Source organism: Aplysia californica, unplaced genomic scaffold, assembly GCF_000002075.1.
Source record: "Aplysia californica isolate F4 #8 unplaced genomic scaffold, AplCal3.0 scaffold00147, whole genome shotgun sequence".
Classification (NCBI taxonomy): Eukaryota; Metazoa; Mollusca; class Gastropoda; order Aplysiida; family Aplysiidae; genus Aplysia; species Aplysia californica.
This window is the reverse complement of record NW_004797417.1, coordinates 1,253,069-1,274,094: the sequence shown is the minus strand read 5'-3', so window position 1 is coordinate 1,274,094 and position 21,026 is coordinate 1,253,069. Positions and strand designations below refer to the sequence as shown.

At 38.3% G+C, this 21,026-nt stretch overlaps 1 protein-coding gene across 1 annotated transcript in view; it reads left to right on the top strand.

The window, feature by feature from the left end:
* The first annotated feature begins 53 nt into the window (after positions 1-53).
* The window catches only part of LOC101859009 (kelch domain-containing protein 10), a 24,151-nt gene continuing 3,178 nt past the window's right edge, over positions 54-21,026 (top strand). Inside the window, exons 1-10 of the mRNA XM_005097150.3 lie at positions 54-169; positions 7,196-7,317; positions 8,085-8,257; positions 10,667-10,751; positions 11,647-11,894; positions 12,258-12,409; positions 12,746-12,830; positions 13,962-14,028; positions 15,203-15,250; positions 18,492-18,649. Of these exons, the coding sequence (XP_005097207.1) occupies positions 7,197-7,317; positions 8,085-8,257; positions 10,667-10,751; positions 11,647-11,894; positions 12,258-12,409; positions 12,746-12,830; positions 13,962-14,028; positions 15,203-15,250; positions 18,492-18,649 (1,137 nt within the window). The 5' untranslated portion in view covers positions 54-169; position 7,196. The remainder of the gene's footprint in view (positions 170-7,195; positions 7,318-8,084; positions 8,258-10,666; positions 10,752-11,646; positions 11,895-12,257; positions 12,410-12,745; positions 12,831-13,961; positions 14,029-15,202; positions 15,251-18,491; positions 18,650-21,026) is intronic.

The following is a 21,026-nucleotide window of genomic DNA, read 5'->3' as shown; positions in this document are numbered from 1 at the left end:
TTTCAAAAGGCTACAGTGGTCTGTGCTCTTTTTGATACAAAGAGAAAAGTGATCGAGCATCGTTGTTTACAATACCGAGTTGCGGAGAAGCAGTTAGTGGTTATAATGCCTTGCCTTGGTGATTTCCTGTCCTGTGTCTACTGTTGTAATTGATGATGGTGTGAACATGGTAAGTTCAGCTGCTGTCCAAAATTGGTAAACAGTTTTGTTTGAAATAAATCAGAACTCAAGTATTTAAACTAAGGCTTCGTTAAATTAAAGAGAATTCGAGACTCTATATAGTATAGTGGTGCAATAATTTGTGTTTTTCAGCTTGCCTAGTGACTAGTGTCTCTGTCTAGTCGCCGTTCCCCGAGCCCGGCAAGCTGAAAAACACAAATTATTGTTTTAGTGAAATTGCGGTGTTTACACTGGATTCCTGGAAAAAGAGTGTGATGTGTGAACAAACTTCGAGAGATGGATCATTCCTGTGGTTATAGATTTAGCTTTTGTGCTCAGTGATGACGTTTGGGGTGTCGTCTTGCAGCCGTACAAGACTGACTGACATACTAGAAATTACGTTGTCCTAAGAGCAAACATTTTTAAAGTAATGTGTGCTCTCTTTACTCAAACAAATAAACAAACATGTCCTTGTTTATCTGTCTAACTAAAAAATACACTTGTTCTTTGTTGGTATGATATACCTTTTTCCAATACATTGTGTCATTGTGTCTTCATTGTTATGTACAAGTAATATTTGTCATCATTGCTAATATCAATAAGTTTTCTACATATATTTCATACATGCAAGATTAATTTAGAAGCAAAATACGCCTTTATTGATCTGTGTATCTCTTAGTGCAAATTTATTCTTTGTAGGCATGATTTTACCTTTTTCCAGTATGTTTTGTCATCACTGTTATGTACGAGTACTGTTTGTCATAATTAGCAACATAATTGTGATCGTACACTGTCTTTGATATGACCTGGTATCTGTTTCAAAGCAAAAGAAACCTCTCCTGGGTTTTTTTATTCTTAAAGTGCGCTTTTCTCTCGGGAGGCAAGACTTTTGTCTTTTCCTGTACATTGACATTGTGTCATCATTGTTATATGTACAAGTTAGGGGCGGGCACGAGACGAGCCGAGTCTCGTTTCTCGCGAGTAACGGCCTTCCCGTCACTGCCCGGGCACTAAACTTCTGCTCGGTACCGAGACGTGATACTGCCCGTTGGCTTGACATAACGAGTAACGGTAACGAGAGTGAGAGAGTGAGAGGCGAGAAATGACAACGCAGACAGTGCCACCCATCACCGTGCCGTCCTGTGTGCGAAACTGAAAGGGAGGGGAGAGGGTGGCGAGACAAGGCGAGTGGGGAGTTGATCAAGGCCTAGGCCTAGGTCGTCTCCCTACCTTCCTTCACTGCCTGCGCCAGCGCAACAGGGCTAGCCTAGTTTCTAATCTAAGTTTAGATCCCCGCCACGACGGTCTTCTCGCTTAACGAGCTGCTCGTTCTGTGGGGCGAGAAGAGAAATCTCGGCCACGGCCGGCCTTCTCGCTGAACGAGTGGCTCGAACCGCGGGGCGAGAAGAGAAATTGGTCACGAGACGAGAAGCATTGCCCGAGACACGAGACGGGAATTATTTCTCGTTCCTGGGACCGGTCTCGGCGAGAAATAGGTCAGTTTCTCGGTCTTCTCGCTCGGAAAGGAAAAAGCGCTACCCGCCTGTCTCTAGTACAAGTCATGTTTGTCATCTCTGTTATGTACAGGTCAGCTCAATTGATTTTGTGCTTTTGCCTCATATTAGTTTAAAAATGGTTTTACACATGTGTTTTTCTGGTACTGAGGCTTTGATAACTGTATTTGTACAGCCTTTCACTATTGTGATGTGTTGTTTATGATAATGTCCAATGTGTATCCTTTCTTGTACATGAACAATGATGACATGTTCTGTGCACTGCGTCATTGTTACAAAGCTTGTCATTCATATTACCATTATGAATGGAGTTCATAGTGTACGAAGTCTTTGTTTACTAAACAAATGGAATTTAAAGTCCATAATTTGCCTTGCTGCTTATCTGTTTTTGTCATCACTGTTACATACAAGAAATACAGTAGTTGCCAAACCAATAGACCCATATCTCCAAAACCGTATGTCTCCTTGCTCTGATACTCTAGGAATATGAGCACTAAATGTCAATCTGTGACTGACAGAAAGGAGAATCAAATTGGTAAGAAAAATTTTTTTGCACCACTGAGTCTCAAGAGAGTCTCACGTTTTGGCAATTGCTCATATAGATGTTTAGTACTTGCAGCACCAATGTGTAGACAGATGAGATACCAATTCAATGTTTAGTAGTTGTGTCAGTTTAGACTAATTCCTTAGAGACTATAATGTCTAAATTAATTGGCTCTTCTAAGACAAAGTTTAGATTATCTAAAAGAAGTCTAACTCAAACTGCTTTAGAAATGACAGGGGTAGGTATTCATTATCATCATCATCATCATTGCCTTTCTCACCCTGGGTCAGGATATAGCCAGGCAACGAACAAACACTCTCCACCTTTCCCTTTCCTGGGCTAGTCGCTTGATGTCACTCCACGTCTTCCCACTTTTCTGTACATCCATTTCCGTGACTCTTCTCCAGGTTCCACGAGGTCTTCCCCTTGATCATTTATCCTGTGGGTTCCAATCTAACACTTTTCTTGTTTTGCAGCTGCTTGACTTCCTGAGAGTGTACACGTGTGTCTAATCCAACGCCAACGTCTTCTTCCCACCTCATCTCTGACCGGGCTCTGTCTGGTTCTTCTTAATACTTCCTTGTCGGTGATCCTGTCTGTCCATTTGATCCTCTGCAGCCTCCTCAGACACTTGTTCAAGAAAACCTGGATCCTCTTTATGCACGTATGGGATGCGTTCCACGTCTCTCATCCATACAACAAGACTGACTTGACATTTGAGTTGTAAATTCTAAGCTTTGTTCGTAATGAGATATCCCTGGTCCTCCAAATCCTGCTCAAAGAAATAAATGCAGCCTATGCCTTTCCAATGTGGGACTTTATTTCAGCACCTGTTCCTCCCTCTCTGTCAATTATACTCCCAAGATAGCAGAAGGATTCGACGTCTTCTAGTGCATTTCCTTGTACTGTGACCTGCTCCTTTCGTCGTGCATCTATCCTTAGGACTTTCGACTTTCCGGGTTGGATCCTCAATCCAACAGACTTTGATTTTGATAGGCTGTTTAAAATTGTTGTCTTTGCTTGCATCTGTTCCTGAGTGTGTGATAGAAGCGGCAAGTCATCTGCAAAGTCCAGATCGTCCACCTGTGTCCATGGGGTCCACTGTATACCGTTTCTATGTCCTCTGGGGATTTCCTTCATCAGCCTGTCGACTGCCACAATATGAAGAGGGACGGTGATAATAAACATCCCTGTCTCACACCGGTCTTGATGTCAAAGTTGTCAGTGAGCTGGCCATCATGTACAACCCTGCAACTTGTCTCTTCGTACATGCTCTTGATGAGGTTCACCAACTTCTGTGGGATTCCGTGGTGTCTCAGTATCTTCCATAGGGATAGATATTCAGGCCTCCTAAATTTTTTAGTTTGCCAAAAACTGAAGAAGAGATCTAAAATCTAGATCTAGATGGAGATATATAGATCTTGTGGTTTTGTAGGAGTGCCACCAAGTTATTGGCAACTTTGTATGTGACTTTGACTTCTTACAGGCTTACGAGGGTCTTCTAACCTGCATAAAGTTAGAGATTATGGGTCCTAGATTGTTGTAGGCTAATCTAGATTTCTGTGGCCCCTAAAGTAGGCCCAGGCTTCCTCTGAAGATGTTGGTTTAAAGAAAAATTGAATAGAATTCATGAAAAATTAGATTCTTCAGACTCCTGTAGACTATGACTGTGGCGTAGTATTTCTCAACTTATAGCAGTTAAAGATAGCGAACAGTTTCTTGCTCAAAAGAAATTTCACACGCTCCAGCCTAATCAGTGTGTAAACATTGAAATGTTGAAAGTCGTTTTATTTTACAGGATGATACATTGTTCAAAGTTGTATTTCACTGTTTTATTTATATGAGGCCTACAAGATTTTCTAACTTTATCTTCTCAGAAAACTGTCAATCAGCCGAAGTGCCCCTCCTATTTCTAAACCGAAAAGAATTTTGAGGGTATAATGCTGTCTAAATATTCACTATCAATCCTCACTCAAGTACTGCAAGTCGTCAAGTTATCCATGCTTCAAGAGAGCAAAACAAAAGAAAGACAGGAAAATGCGAATACCTGTCATCTCGTGACATGGTCATTTCGTCACACTGGTGCAGTCAAGACGTCACAGTCATCTCGTCACATCAGAAATCCACAAGGTTGAATCGAGACTGTCATTTCGTAGCTCACAACTAAGTTTTTAGGTATTACTATTGATGAAAGGTGTGATTGGCAAGATCATATTAGCTGTTTTAAAAAAAAATTAGTAATAGTAATAGAAATGTACGGTACTGCAATTTTGCTAAAAGCTATAAAGACCCTTACTTTTAAATTAAAGCCTTACTAAGTCTTTACCAGACTTTGTTTCTTTCCTTATTTAAACTATTGTTCAACTGTGGAACAGTTTGGACGAAGATTCAATTTACATTAATAATTTATATAACTTCAAAAAAAGTTTAAGCTGATCCTCCTAAGCTCTACTAGCATTTATATAACAATTTTGGAGAGAGAAAAAAAGGGAATTCATTTCATCACACATAAATAGGATGTGACGAGATGACCGTGTGACGAAATGACCAGTTACCGAAAATGCACATGATGTGTCGATTCCAGGCCAAAGAGAATCATATAAATCAGAACACATTTGCCTACATTTATCACACACAGGAATAGGCCCATACTTTGTTGTGACACAATTGTCTTTGCAAAGCTAGCTCACAGGTCTAGCTAAGTCTAGCCTGGCACAGAGCACCCACCGTAAGGTCATAGTCACTAGATAAATAATAAAGTGTCTGGTACTGTGAGGAAAATTCGTGTAAAGTGCCTTTCCCAAAGACACAACGTCGGGCCCCTGACGGGATTCGAACTCACGACCTTATGGTTGCCAGTCTGAAAGCCTAACCACTAGGCCACCGACGCCACCAAATAATATATTTAAGAAAAAAATAAGAGATTGTAAGCATGTTTACAAAGAAAAGTTAGAACAACATTTGACTTCTAACAACACAAAAATGATGTGGCAATGTTTAAAAACTATCGTTGGAGACACACCAAGACGGACAAACACTCCTACACAAGACACGAACCCAAGTCAGTATGTAGACAAACTGAATTCTTTTTATTCAAAATGACCGCACAGACGACAACACCAACACAGACGAAGACTATGAAAAGAGCAAGGAAACTTTTGTGGTTAATGTCAATGAGGTCAAGATCATGTTTAATCTTCTGAAAGCTCACAAAGCGAGTGGACCGATGGAGTAAAAAGTAAAATTATTAAAATGTGTTCTACTCAGTTATCTCCTATTTATACTAATATTTCAGTGTGTCTTTGAAAGAACGAATAATACCACTCTTGTGGAAATGGTCTGAAATAATTCCTGTCTCAAACAAACAATCCATACAAAATTTGAATGACCTAAGACCTGTGTCTTTAACATCAGTCCTTATAAAATGTTTAGAAAAACTGGTTCTGAAAGAACTGAGGAAATCAACAGAAGACATATAGGATAATATGCTGTTTGCCGATTGTGCCAAGAGGGGCGTAGAGGATGCCATTCTCGTGTTCTTAGATAACATCTACTATCACATAGACACACCAAGAAATTACTGCAGGATACTTTTCACTTATTTTTCATCCGCTTTCAACACCATCCAACCCCACTTAATGGTTTCAAAATTAATCTACATGAACATAAACAAGAACATTATAGCTTGGATTCTTAAGTTCTTAACCAATCGACCTCAATAAAATTAAATGGTGTAAAATCCGACCTAATGTCCACGAACACTGGTGCACCACAAGATTGTGTAATCTCCCCTGTCTTGTTTACACTCTTCTCCAAAGACTGTACTTTTGATAACAAAAAACATCCAACTAATAAAATTTGCGGATGATTCCTCTCTACGAGGCCTTATAACAACAAATGAGAATAAATACAGAGACTCTGCAAATGTATTTACAAATTGGTGTGATAACCACTTCCTTTTTACTAAATGTGAAAAAAGACAAAGGAATTAATAATAGACTTTAGAGTTTAAAAAAAAGACCAATTGCAACCACTATTTATTAAAGATGAGGAGGTGGAGGTGGTAAGCTCTTACAAGTATCTTGGTGTAACAATTGATAACAAACTTGACTGGCATCCCCATGCTGCTCTTTTACATAAAAAAGTAAATCAAAGAATGTTCCTTTTAAGGAAATTAAGAAGTGTCCGTGTTGATAATAAGATTGTGTCCCTTTTATACCATTTTATGATTGAAAGCGTGCTGTTATTTTGTATTTGCTGCTGGGGTGGGAATTGTAAGGTGAAAGATAAAGAAAAATTTGACAGAACCAATAAAGAAAGCCAGCAAGATCTCTGGATATGATTTTCCTGGAATTAATGAAATGTACAACACCACAAGTATAAAAAAAGATAAAAAGCATTATAAACGACCCATCACACCCCTTTCCTCGCAAATTGTAAGATCACGCAGCGGCAGAATGTGCCTCCAAAAACAAAGAAAGATGTAAAAGAAGTTTTTAACCATCTCGCTTAAGGCTATTGTCAGAATGAGCATAGATGTGTGTTGCTCTTTAGAATATGTATCTATATAACTCCAAAGGTCTTGTAACTAAATTTTTGCATGTGGTTGAATGAATCATCTGATGTGAATATACATTTTGTCAGCTTTATTTCTCTTTTCATATTGAATTTTAATGAGATTAATATATCATTAAAAATTTGTATGTATATCTGCATATGTTTTTACAGTACATGTACTGTACAGCCAAGAAAAATTTCCCTCTGGGATAATAAAGTATTATCTTATCTTATCTTGTCTTATCTTATTTGAGCATTCTCACTGTGGATTAGGAACACAGAGCATCGGTGTTACATGGGAATCATGGTGGAACCCCACCGCCATTGTTAATTTTAGGATTGTTCTGTATGGGCATAATAAAGTCTTTATGAAGTAAAAAAAATTCTTGTCATAAATACAGTTACTATATTTTCTGTCCAGAATGATAGATGACGCTGACTGTGGGTTAAGACAGAAAGACAGTCAACTAAAAAGGATGATTGTGAAAACCATTCATCCCGCAACACATGCGAAGGATGCTGGAAGAGATGCTGCTGAATATGGTCAGTCTTGATCTTTGTGCAAAAGACAATTTTCTTTTCTTTTGCAGATTTATGTAGACTATAAGTATTGTATGAAATGAGTTAATGCTTATAATTTACCAGTTCTTTTCTTGTATATTTATTACGAATCAAAACCTCATGTAAATTTGGGTTGCTCTAGTCTTTGTAGGTAATAATAGTTGTCGGAAATCCTCTGTTTGTTTTTATGGTAATAATTGCTTACCACCTCCCTCTCTCCTGTCCCCCCTTCCAAATAACATTTGTGAGGCATCATGGTGAAATCAGGTGCTCATTAAAATAATGAAATCCAAGAAATCAGCATTTTTCCACCTGTTTGGCAATTTTTTTTCAAATTTTTGTTTTTTGATTCAACACTGTTTATGTTCATTTTAAAACACATTTATGTGAATTTTATTGAAAAATGTTCATTAAAGGTACGAAAAATGTGAATTTGCATTTTTTAAGGACTGTCAAGCTGTGGAAGTCACCAAACTTTTGAGGCCATTTTGTTACTAATTTTACATTTGAAACAAAGCGACTCACACCTCCTTCAATTACAAATATCTGGACTTCTTTTCTAGATAGGTGAAATTTTTTTTCATCAAAAGGAAAGCAAGTAAAAAAGCTTTAAGATGGTACCAGTAACTTCATATGCCCAAAAATTGATGAGCACCTAATTCTACCGTATCGTGACACATTTCATTTCTTAAGCATAGCTTCCTAACAACATTTCATCTGATAAGTATACCATTTTGTTGTTTTAATAGAGCCTGAATGTCAGTGCTGCCCAGTGGGTCGGAGCGGTCATCGAATTGTAGCCACAGACAACTACATCTACTCTCTTGGAGGGTTCAATCCTGCCCTTAGTGCCGTTATTGGGGGCTTTCACCCAGATCAAGAGGCTCACGGAGAAAGAGGCCATCCCTGCCTTTTTAAGGAGGTAAATATATGTTTACTTTCTCAGACAGAAGTTTACCATGAAGAAAGTTTTTATGGTTTCATGGTCTTCAGTGTGAAGCTCTGTTTTGCTTTTTAAAATGATCCTTGCAAAACTAGCAATGTTACAGGGAAATGGTTTTTCTATCTTTAAATATGACATTAAATGAGATGATGACTCCAGGAAAATGATTAATTTTGTTAAAAATAAAAAAAGATAAAATTCAGCAATAATGCATGAGAGAGGAGTATTAAAATATTGATTTATAATGTTAATGTTTCTTTCTTTTCTGCATCCTCCCAAAATATTATTACTGTATAATGTTGACTTGCAAGGCTTTTTAGTGCACCAGTAATATCATGTAGGTGCAGGGTAAAACCACAATAGTTGTTTTACTGGTATTGATTCAAATTATTTGAAGCTTTAATACCTGGATTAGAGTCACTGTATGGCCTTTTGAGTCTTGACCAATGATCTTAAACTTATAGCAGTGTACATACTATAACTTTGCCTGTTGGGTAGACCGAGGAATTAGACTGCCAAGCACCTTTTCCCTCCCTTCAGATTTTGATTTCCTTGATATTCTCCAAAGGAGATCCTTTGTCAGTTTGTCTGGAATCGAGGAAAGTGTTTGGGTGTGTCTTACTATTTTACAGATTTGATAAGGGTATTTAAAAAATGATTGGTAGGAAATTACTTTTTTACAGGTGTGATGGGAATTTATGTATTTTGGGATAAAATAAAAGGAATTTATATATTTTATACTATTTTTTAAACTCTCTGTCTTCGGTAAACTGCTCCCTGGGGCTCGTGGTCGGTACCCCTGTTCCGGTGAAACCCTGGCCTGGCAGCGGCTCAGGCATTCCGTTGCAACAACTTTGACATCAATTTACTTTTTGGCAATTGCCAAAAGTAAGTCTCTTTTATCGGGATTTCATTCTTTACGTAAAGAACTATCAAAATAGATTCACTTGTTTTGATTTGATAACCAATTTAGTGACGTTTTCATCATTTTTAGATTTAGTACCAAAAAAGGGCTCTGGCATAGTGGGTTTACCCGCTTCGGAGACAAAGAGTTAATGATTGGAAATTTTGTATTATGCCTGGTCGGCAGCCTAACTATGTGACAATTTTACTGACACTGCTAGAATCATGAGGTCAAGCCTAAAGATTTTTATCCAGTTTATGTTTAGGTGGGATGCAGAGCTGGGTTGATTTAAATCAGTTGATTTTTTAAATTTTAGTCAACTTGATTTTTAAAATAAAAATCAATGATTTAAATCACTTTTCAAAAAAATGTATTCAGTTTTTACATATTTAAACATTCAGAATTCCTTTTCGTGGTTTTATTAAACGATATAAGGTTTAGTAGACTAATATGATCATGCTTAAAAGTCTTCTTCCCCCCAGTCACTGTAAAATAATACAGTTCTCAATTTACTTTTTTTCATAATTGAAAACCAGGGTTGGGTTGATTTTAATCAGGTTGATTTAAATCAGTTGATTTTTTAAAATTTAAATCAACTTGATTTTAAAAATAGAACTCAGTGATTTAAATCACTTTAAAAAAATGTATTCTGTTTTTACATCTTTAAACATTCAGAATTCCTTTCCTTGGTTTTATAAAACAGATAGGTTTAGTAGACTAAAATAATCATGCTTAAAAGTCTGCTTTCCCCCCTGTCACTGTAAGTAGTAAAATAATACTGTATTCAATTTACTTTTTTTTCATAATTGAAATTAGCATTTTCTTTTTCTTTTTAGACAAACGCAAGCGCGCGCACACACACACACTGTAATAAAATGCAAGTTTATCTATGCATAATTACACCCCCACCCCCCCCCCACCCCGTCCTTTTAGACTGACATTTTCTTCATTTTTTGTTTGCAGCCATAACTCACTGATATAGCAGATTAAGGCTTTCTAAAATTGCAGTTGCTTAAATTAATCATTAGTTAAAATAAAGACAATGCATTTTGCACTAAAAGAACTTACTTTTAGCCTCCAAAAATCCCAAACTGTGTCGACATTTAAAAAAAAATCCAAAAAATCCGATTTAAATTTAAAAAATCTGATTTAAATCAAAAAAATCGATTTTTAAAATTTTTATTTAAAAAATCAAAAAAATCACCAACCCTGGTGGTATGGGTTATTACTTTTCTGGATTGTTAACGTGAGAAAAAACACGATTTTTCAGCAAGTACTGGTGGTAGTACACTGGCCGTACAAAATATGTGATAACAGGGGAAAGATCATATGACTGACAAAGAAAACAGGTACTGGATATTTTTTTTACTGAAATGGAAATGGGTGGCATGTCAATGTTTGCTTCCGATGTTGAATTTTTGTAAAGGCAGTTTTCAAATAATCTAGTTTTATGCTTGCATTTTCTGTTTCATCTCGGCTTACAGCTCTGGAAGTTCAACCTCAGTACTTACAAATGGCAGTTGATAGATGACTTTTACAGTGTGCCTCCTACTATTGCATCTCATACAAGTAAGAAAACTGAAATTTCCATGTGTGTCATGTGTTGGTCTGTGACAGTGTTGTAAGTTTATTGAATTCTTCACCAAAAAAGTGTATCCACTGGACTTTTTTATGCTTTTTCTTAAATGTATTTAAATTACGTTTTTAAGAAATTTTTTGTAGTTTAACCAAAATGTTTATGTGATTGTGTGTGTTCAACATTGCAAAGAATTTTCTGAATTTGTTCTGTATTTCTTTATGAATATTTTTGGTACAAATCTCCTAGTGCTGTGGGTTGTTTTTCTCCATTGTATGGAAGTATGTATGTTATAGTTCGTCAAACCTGATTCTTGTACTGTGGTTAATGGATTCCATTGCCTGTTCTAACTCGTATTTTCGATGTCAAAATGACCCTTATTTTCTATCTTACAATTGGTTGTGAGCCTCATCACTACATGAAGATTTACTGATTTGAAGATTAAATTTATGCTAGGTCAACATGTGTTTTTTGTTCTTGTAATATTCCTCCCAGCCCTGTATCCTGTCAGGGTAATGATTGAGCTGCCTTTAAAGTTATTTTTATCACTCCTTGTTGATTTTGTTATTCAGTAATTCTTGCCCATCACCATCGTTTGGTAATTAACAATGTTTCGTGCTTAGAGTGTTTGTCAGTAATAGTGATAATATGTTTTGTTTTGTCAGTAGCTTGTTCTACTGTTTGTTTTTTCACAGAATTTCTTCTGTGATACTATTTACTGATGTTTGTTCATAACTATAGATACTTACCATTTGTGTGTATTAAATTTGTTCTTCCAATTTATTATCAGCTATTTAGCTTTGTTCTATTCTTTACAAATACATTTTTACCATTACTTGCATTAATTTTGTTTTGCATGCTTTCCTTTTCATTTTATCTTAATATCAGTTGCAGTCTTGGGTCGGTGGCTCTTTCTGTTTGGTGGGACAGCGATCCCTTTTGGAGAAACACCGACGAGCTCTCTGTACAGATACGACCTGTTGGCCAATCCCCAGGCACCCCTCCATGGCCATGGAAATGAGCACGGTGGTCAGTTTGGGGAGCAGAATGAGCTGGTGGGCACTCCGTCCACTGCTCGAAGTCGCTGGAGGCTCATCCCTGTGGAGGGGGAAATACCCGATGAGAGATACGGCCATGTAAGAGAGAGGGAAATTTCGTAGTAGATTTGAGCTCTCATATTGTTTTGTTTTGTTGATGTTTGGTTTGTTGTGATTTTAATACTCTTTTTTTCAGCTTTGTCAGATAATTGAGTTGGTGGGACCTCCAATTTAAAATCTTTTCCAACAGGACTGAACCCGGGGGGAGGGGGGAGGGGTACTGTTGTGAATCGAAAAATTCAACTTCAAGATGGTCCTGTGTTGGATGCATACAGGAGACCCTGGCACTGCTTAGCTTTAATGAATATATTTTTTGGCATGTATTTAGTGTGTGTTTTAAAAATAATGATTTTTTCCAGCTAGAGTGATATTGCCTTTCTCTTGTATGTCCTTTAATTTCAGACAATGACGCTTAGATACCCAAATGTGTACATAGTGGGCGGGACGTCCGGTTACATCTATAATGTGGACGTTTATCACCTGGACCTGAGCGCCCCTGTTGGGAAGTGGACAAAACTCAGCTCAGACGGAGACCCAAGGCAACCTGTTGGCAGGTACGATTATGTATTATTCTAAAACAAAAGGCACCACTAAAGGAATGATGTTTTTCTTTTCTATACAAAAGAAACAACAAAGTAACAAATTTATGCTCTTCTAACAAAAGATTATTGGCTGCTAAAGCAGTGCGTACTGTTTTCTCAAGCTAGATCTAATGCTGTCTTTGAAAAAAAAAACATGCCATTATTCAAGATTGAAATGAGGGACATGGGAAACAAGAGCAACCTGAAATTTTTTGTTGTCGAGAAATAAAGTGCATTTCTTGTGATTGTAATTTTTTTTTTCAGAAATGAAAAAAATAGTGTGACCCTTTTTATTTCCTTTACTCGTAGATATCGTCACGAGACAGCCTTTGATGGTGAAAAGCTGTTTGTTTTTGGAGGTGGTACAGATCGAGATGCCTTCTCATTAAATAACGTAAGTTTACATTTATATCCAATTTTTTTTTTTTAACATCTGTTAAGAAACTGTTAGTTTTTTTGTTAAATCTTAAAAGGAGATATATCAGATCCTTGCAGGCCGCACGCACAGGGGTAGTTTTTCACTATTATATGATTTAATTTTGAACCTACAGTGTAAATAATTTCTGCATGCATGGCTTTTTTTCTATAGAAATGAAATGCACTGGAGAGCTCTCGTGGCCTAGAGGTTAAGGTGTTCGCCTCTCATTCAATAGGTCCCGGGTTCGAATCCGGGTAGCGACCGAAAAATTTTCTCTAAAATTATCTCCTTTCACCTCTTTTCCTGCTCTCTAGCAATGTTCTGTCATCTGCTTTTGTCTCCACTTTCTACCCCAACCCCCTCACCTCCTTTGCCCCCTCCTCTGGGCTCCTGACTCTTTCTGCAGCCTTTCTACTGTTACTCCTTGGCTCCTTCTTACTGCTGTCTTTCAGCCACACTCCTGATCTTCTGATAGGAAAGATCTGCACCTAGCCTTCTGAGACAAGGGCGAAAAATCTCAGAGGTCCTGTGTGCAAGTTGTGCTCGTTAAAAATCCCTTGGTGGTCTAAAATCGATAAGAGTAGGCTTTGACCACCACCCGCGCAAAATTCAAAATTTCTTACCAACTGAAAAATGTTTAATGTGTCCCGCGTGCTCATATGACCTCATGCAGTTGTGAGCGCCCTAAAACATTTAGCCAAAAAAAGAAAAGAAAAGCACTTGGTGGTCAAAAATCCAATTACCATTTAAAAAATCATTTTTAATGTCAAAGTTTTTTAAATTCCATTACAAGCATTGCTGAAATTTGAAATTTCCACCCTCCCTTGGCCCCCACAGGCCTTTTCTTCTTCCTCTGTGAGCTGCTCAGTTATCTATTTATTGTGCTTCATGCACACTGGACTTCATCTGTTTCATTCTTATTGGAGAGGGAATGACATCCAGTCCCCTCTACCCAATGATTAAGGCTTTTAAAACCTTCTGAGAAAAAAAAATTCAAGCAACCAACTGATTAAGTGTGCATGCTCAGGAAACTTTTGCTGCTCCTTTGGGGTTCACTTGCCTAAATTTGTCCATTTTGTGACAGACAGTGATCTTGTTCACTTCCAGGTCCATACATTCAATGTGAGTACATGTGATTGGGCAACCCTGAAGTCTTTCCCAGATCCACAACACGGTGAGAATTAAATATTGTAATTTCCTTCTTGTGTGCCACAAATGTTGAACTGAGTTTTAAGTTATAAGGCCATTCCATTCAAATTACAAGGAAAAAAAACTGTAGATTCATTGGGGTGTTTCAGAAAACACCCATTTGGGTAGACCACCTTGTTTTCTGATTTTGAACCTGGATTTGTATGGAGAGGAAGTCAGTCATACTCCTTTCTGTAACTTTTGGCTCAGGTTGTTTGGTGTTGGGTTTTTTTCTATTTTTCTTTTTGATATCGTTTGGATTCTTTCTGCTTTTGCCTTGACCAGAAGAATGGTCTGTCTTGGCCTAACCCTGTTTATCTTGTACTGTGCTCTTGTAATTTTTTTTCTTTTGACAACTGCAAAAATTTCTTGTAAGCTTTTATTTCCTACCTAAGGAAAGCACTGCACCACAGTGAAATGTTTGGCGGTATAAAATAAGGGTTAAACGAACTGAAATTGTGACGCAAATAAAGTCCAGTTAAATTGGCCATGACACCACAGGACAAAACTTACAACCGATTTAATTGGCTTTTGACAGAGGAGGGTAAAGGGTCTTTTTAGAATATTATAATTTAGCTTTAGATTGTTGTACCTTATGTTGTTGGTGTTCATAAACTGGCCTTATGGAGCTACTGATATATCTTGGTTTGCTTGCGTATAGTTGTAAGAAACATTTTTAAATATGAAAATGTATGTTAAGGGTTCTTTTAGCTTTTATTGGACAACAATCGTGTTCTGATATCTCTATCCCCCCGGGGCAGTGCCACTGACTGTAGTGTCTTTAGGCCATCCCCAAAGGGGGGACATTTCTCGTTCATGCACAGTAGAATTGTAAATGGGCTGATTCATCATGTCACGCTCATAACTGTGCCTGATCTACAATAGGGAACTGCTGCTTTTTCTTTCCTAATCCTTACTATTGTCATTTAACCTCTACTTCTTTTGTATGTTTTTCACACTCTTGTGACCTTCTATTTCCGGGGTGCCTTGATAGTCGAAGCAGACTTTGTGCTGTTGAAGCTGGAGAGGTGAGCAGAGTAAGTCTGATTCCCTGTAAAGACTTCTCTGTTGACACCCACCCTTTGGCGCTCATATGACCTTATGCAGTTGCGAGCGCCGTAAAACCCTCTACTAAAACTAAACTGATATCTCTCTTTCAGGTTATCCAAAGCCTCGAAAATGCCATAGCTGCTGTCAGTATCAAAGCGGTAAGTAATTACTCTGCATTTTGAGGACATTAAGTATCTAATGATATCTCTTCACTTTCCAGCTAATTTCTGACATCGTAGTTTTCTGCATGGAAAATTTCTAAATTCTGCATAGAATTTTACCCTCAAAATGACCAAATTCTGCAAAAATTCTGCAAAGATTGCGAACATGTTTAAACTTCTTTTTCCATACTGCTTTAAAATGTAAGTACCAATTAAGTACCGATTAATCATAAGCTGAGAAGTAGCACTACAGACACAGTAAATAAAATTTTTAAAACCCAGCAATTAGCAGCATACAATCTGTATTATTATTTAGAAACACAAGCCCACAACATGAAATACTTGCAAAAGTGTGACCCACAGAAATGAGACACTATACCGGTATTTTCAAAATCAAGTGAGCTGGCAGTTTGAGCTATGTCATTGATTGGCAGGAGGTGTTGAACACGAAAAAGACAATTATGTTGTTTTGAGAAAAAAGAAGCCCTAGGAAGATGGGCAGAATATGTAGGAGTAGGAGAATTATTTGAAGATAAAAGACCACCCCTACCACAACCAAGCAACAATAATGGTCCCAACATTCTTAAGTCAGAGGTAGAGCTCGCAATTAGAATTAAAAATGACGCAGAAGGAAAAGCCGCGGGTGAAGATTGCATAAACACAAAAATGCCCATCCACCGTTGTCGATTTACAGTGTGGTCAAGTACCACATTACACACGCACTAACAGAACAGTTTTCCGCCAAACACATGTGTGTGCTTTGGGTAAACTGAAGCTGACGTTCAGCGGCATTTGTTTTCAACGCATTCTTTCCTTAAAAAAATGTATCCATTTTTGCTGAAAGACAAATCTCGTCTCGCCTATACTCCTATACAATAGCCGCTACTAGCGCATGCATAATAGAATCTACATAGCAGGCAGTGCTACTGACTGAAATGTTTTTAGGCCATTCCCGTGGGGGGGGGGGGGGGGGGGGGGGGGGATATTAAAATTTTTTTCTTATCATGGGTCTCAATAGTCCGCTATTTAGCGGATTTCCGCTACCACTATTTCCTTCGCGACAGCGGGCCAATCAGAAAGAGAGTTGTTGGGAGCAGGGTGGTTGCCAGGTCCCGGGAATTTTTTTAAAAATTACCGAGCCCCGGGAAAATACATAAAAGATCTCATTTGAAAACCAAATTCAATAACGTCTTTAAGTTCATTTCTACTGGTCGCAATTGTGATATTAATTCGGCTCAGAGAGTACGTTTCGCGCGAACTGGTGGTTTTGGCGGCAAGCGGAATTGTGTCACCAAGGTTCGACTGGAAAATCAAGATCTACTTTCGTTTTCGTTACCACCCAGAAATTTGTCAGTAATTGTCTGATATTAACGCAACAATTATGGTAACATGCAGGTTCGGCATTACAAACGTGGTGTCGCCATGAAAATAAATCAATATTTGTGACTGTGCCGTCACTTATGGGGGCAACAAAAAGAAAAGAAAAGAAAGTTATAAAACAAGCGTTTTGCCGGGCTCGTCATTGTGACTGGTCAATGAACCTGCGCGCGTTCTGAGTAATCTGAGCGCTTCGAAGTACATGACTCAGGAATGGGCGGAGATTATTGATTTTTTTTTTAAAGACGCACTCGGGGATAGGGGGAGGGCTGGACGCAACACCAGAAGACAAAAAATTTGAAACTGGAAGCAAATATGTTTTTATGTTTAGAATTTTGATTACTACTACAGCTCTCTGCAAAGTAAAGTGTGCGTTGGTGCAGGCCTTGTGTGAAAACGGGAACCGTCATAACTTGTAAGCGTGTTGTGGAACTTGGGGGCCTAAGTGTTTGCGTTTTATTGGATTGGTGACAGTAAATTAGATCTCTATATTTTAGCTTTCTATTCAAGATTCGCAGGTTTTCAGTTTCACTGCATCTTGCCCTCCCTCAGTTCTTTTACACCTCTCACACTGAAAAGGTATACTTGGGCTATACTTCTGTACCTTGAGCATTAATTTTTGTCTTTCACGTTTATTATTTAGGCCTATGATATGAATCATGACCGTCGATATTCATTGTTTTTTTAAGTCTGTCAAAGTTGTTCATTGTCATCAATGTAACAAGAGCCGATCATCATTAAGCTTTTTATTTCGCTCTCACTAATCTCACCTCTTTCTCCCATGACTACTTTACCGAGTACTGAGTTGGTAGTTTCGTCTCTTTCGACCCAGGAAGGTCATGTAAGAGACGGCTGCTCCGGCCATAAAACTCAGGGAAAAATATGGGCCCAACGAGACTTGAACCCGTGATCTTCAGCACAATAATATGAAGCGTGTGTCTTACCACTACGCTACAGTGACTCCTGTTGTTTATTTTGTATCACCCTACTGTACACAGATGGTCGTTTCGAAGGCTGATCTCTTGATCTCACAAGAGGGTGCCGAGGGGGGGGGGGTCAATAAAAAGCCGAAGCTCAAGAGTATCATACTGTCGGGATTCGCACCTTTTGGCCAAAGTCCGTCAACCACGAGGCCAACCTGCCGGCACTTCTTCTTAAAAAACAACCCTGCCCCACAGTACACTACAAAATTATGTTGGGAGGTCCTGGCCGCATACATATCCCCATGTGATGGCACCACTATTCCTCGGCCGCATAACGTGTCTTCGATGACCGCATAAAGGTGCCCTGATCGCAAACTGGTTCCTTCACACAGTGCTTTAGAATAATCATCCTTCTTGGCAATATAGCCGAGAATGCTCTAGATAATTGTACTTCTATTGGCCAGAGGATGTGCAAGTTTGCAGGCCAAAAATTTTTTTGTTATCTCTATTCGTTTGGCTGTTAGAGCAAATTAAGTGAGAAATGGCCGCAAATAGTACCTTTACTCTATATGGTGTGTAGCATGGGATATGGGTTCAGTTTCATATCTTTTATCTAATTTTGATGTGACTGAAAACGTGTACCACATTCTTAGCTCTGTTCTCTTTATTCACCCATCTGTATGTTGAGATGTATATGCTGAAGAGTATTGCATGACTGTATTTGTTCTATTGCTAGTCACCATCTAATTATGAAATGAAAGGATAAAGCCCTTTTATATATATCGATGCTCTGCCTGCAAAATGTGATGTATTCTTCTGTCCCTACCTGCTTTTGTAGCAACAATCATTAATCGAATCATATGTTTAGTACAAGAATCGAGTGATTTATCATTTATTGTGTTGATTTGTTCTATAATTGGTTTTATTTTAAATTTCAGATGTGTTCATGGTGGGCGGTGTGAGTGGAACATCCCACACATACGGAGCCACGTCATTTGATGACATCTGGAAGTTTTCCATGACAACTGCCAACTGGACAAAGTTCTCGGTGACTTTGCCTCTGCCCCTGTACTTTCACTCAGCAGAAATTGTGCCTGTATGTAGTTTATTGTTGTTTTTGTCTTTATTCCTTTAAAGCATCCTTTCAGATATCCTTCTGTATTGATTCAGTGTTATTTAAGCTGAACGTTACAGGCTCAGGTGACTGCTGGATATGGAATGTTTTTAAATTTTGGTAGGAGTTTAATGGCACTTGCAACACAAATAGTTATATAAGTGCCGAAGATTAGAGGTGTTACTAGTAGAGCTGTGCCCATTTGATTTCACTTTACAACATTCACGATTTTTGTGCTATTTACAGCTGTTTGAAGCATGGCAAAGCCATTTGAATGCTGTGTGATTTTTTTTTCATAATATAATAGATTTCTTGTAATTTTTCTCAACCCGTAGTAAAATTAAAGCATAGTGATTAGAGGAGCCAGCATGAGTTATAAAACATGCCTCTAAGAGAACTGAGTTCCCCTTGCACAATTTGACATTTGAAGCATAAAGCTCTATGGGTACCCACCACCACTTCAAAGCGCAGTGAATGTTTTTTTGTACGCTGGCATACTTATCTCCCCTTGCACAATGTGACATTCGAAGCATAAGGCTATATGGGTACCCATCACCACTTGAAGCGCAGAGAATATATATATTTTTTTGGTATGCTGGGATGCTTAGCTATCTTAGCTCCCCTTGCACAATAAGACTTTCGAAAAATAAGGATATATGGGTACCCACTACAGCTTCGAAGCGCAGTGAATGATATTTTTTGTAGGCTGGTATAATCATACTTAGCTCCCCTTGCACAATTGCAGTGTGTCGTGCGTGGTTTGGGCCAGGGGATTGACAATCGTGTATTGATAAAAAAACATTTTTTATTAACGTCAGCCAAACACCACACATGGAGGGTCCATTAGGCTTGCACATTGGGTTGGTAGGTGCAGTGGGGGTATGGCACGGACCAATGAAATGAAAGATAATGAGAAGGTCTGTGAATAGTGAAAATTTGATATTGATAACTGCTGACACTGCCTTGTGGGTTAGTCCTTTTGGACAAAGGCTAGCGGAGTAAACCGTACCAAAATCCAGCAGAAAGCAAGGGGAAACCACTGCTGTATTCTTTCCCTAGAACATCATGGATCAACACTTAATGAATAAAGATAACGACATAAAGGGGAGTTCTGTAAGAGCTGCCTCGTCCGGTAGGGTCAGTCATGCACAGCAGGTGACACCAGATTGTCATCAAAATGATACCATCCTTCAAGCAAGTACAACATTTTAAATATTTAGGGACCATTATATCATCAGATGGGAGATGTCACACCGAAATTAAAAGCCGCTTTTGCCAAGCAAAAGCAACCTTCCATAAAATGAAACAGATACTCACATACATCAATCTGTCACTAGAAACGAGAAAGAGAGTGCTGAAAAGTTACATCGCGCCAATCCTATTATATAGGTGCGAAGCATGGACAATCAATAAACAGCTGGAAAGAATAATTGTGGCGACAGAGTTGTGGTTCATAAGACGCATGCTACGTATCCCATAGACAGCTAGCAAAACAAATGAAGAAGTCTTGGTTGAATCAAATTTCAGAAGACAGCTTATGATGAATATAAGAAAGCGACAGGCAAATTTCTTCGGACACACAATACGGAAAGAAGCATTGGAGAATATTGTAACAACAGGCAAATTTGATGGAAAGAGAGGCAGAGGCAGACAGAGGGAAAAGATACTGGACAAGATGACAACATGGCTAGGAGCAGCAAGAACAACAGATACCATTGCTGCAACGCAAGACAGAGTGAAGTGGAGGCCCATGATCGCCCACGCCAGTCGACAAGGCACCGGATGATGATGAACTTCTGACAGACTTATACACATTATATATAAGAAAAAATAAGAAAAACTATTTGCACGTGGTATTCGAATAGCATGAATAGTGACCTCGTGATTCGAAGCTTCGACGAAGTTTTTCTTCCTCAAAATCGCACAGCACTCGTTACTAGAGAGTAACATACATAGAAAAGGAGAAGAGATAAGGACGGGAGATGCCTTATAGGAAAGAAGGAGCAAACCTCACCAGGGCACTTGCCAACTGCCCACAGACATCTGTCTTATTGATTCAGTATTATTTGAACCAAAGGTTGCAGGTTCAGGTGACTATTGGATAGGGAAAATTAATTGAAGTGAATGAATGGAATCTTTTCATCTCATTGACTTGTATGAATCTTTACGATAAGTAGTTGTATCTTTACTTATCTGATTTAGTATAGCACACAGCGTTTTGGCTTCAATGTTTGAACATCATTTATTTGACTGCTCCACAGTTTTACTTTCTTCTCTTTTTCTCTTTTTTACTGTTTACTTTTGTATTGTAAAAATCATCTGTTAGTGTCCTTCTACAGGCACCTTTCTATCTCGGCTG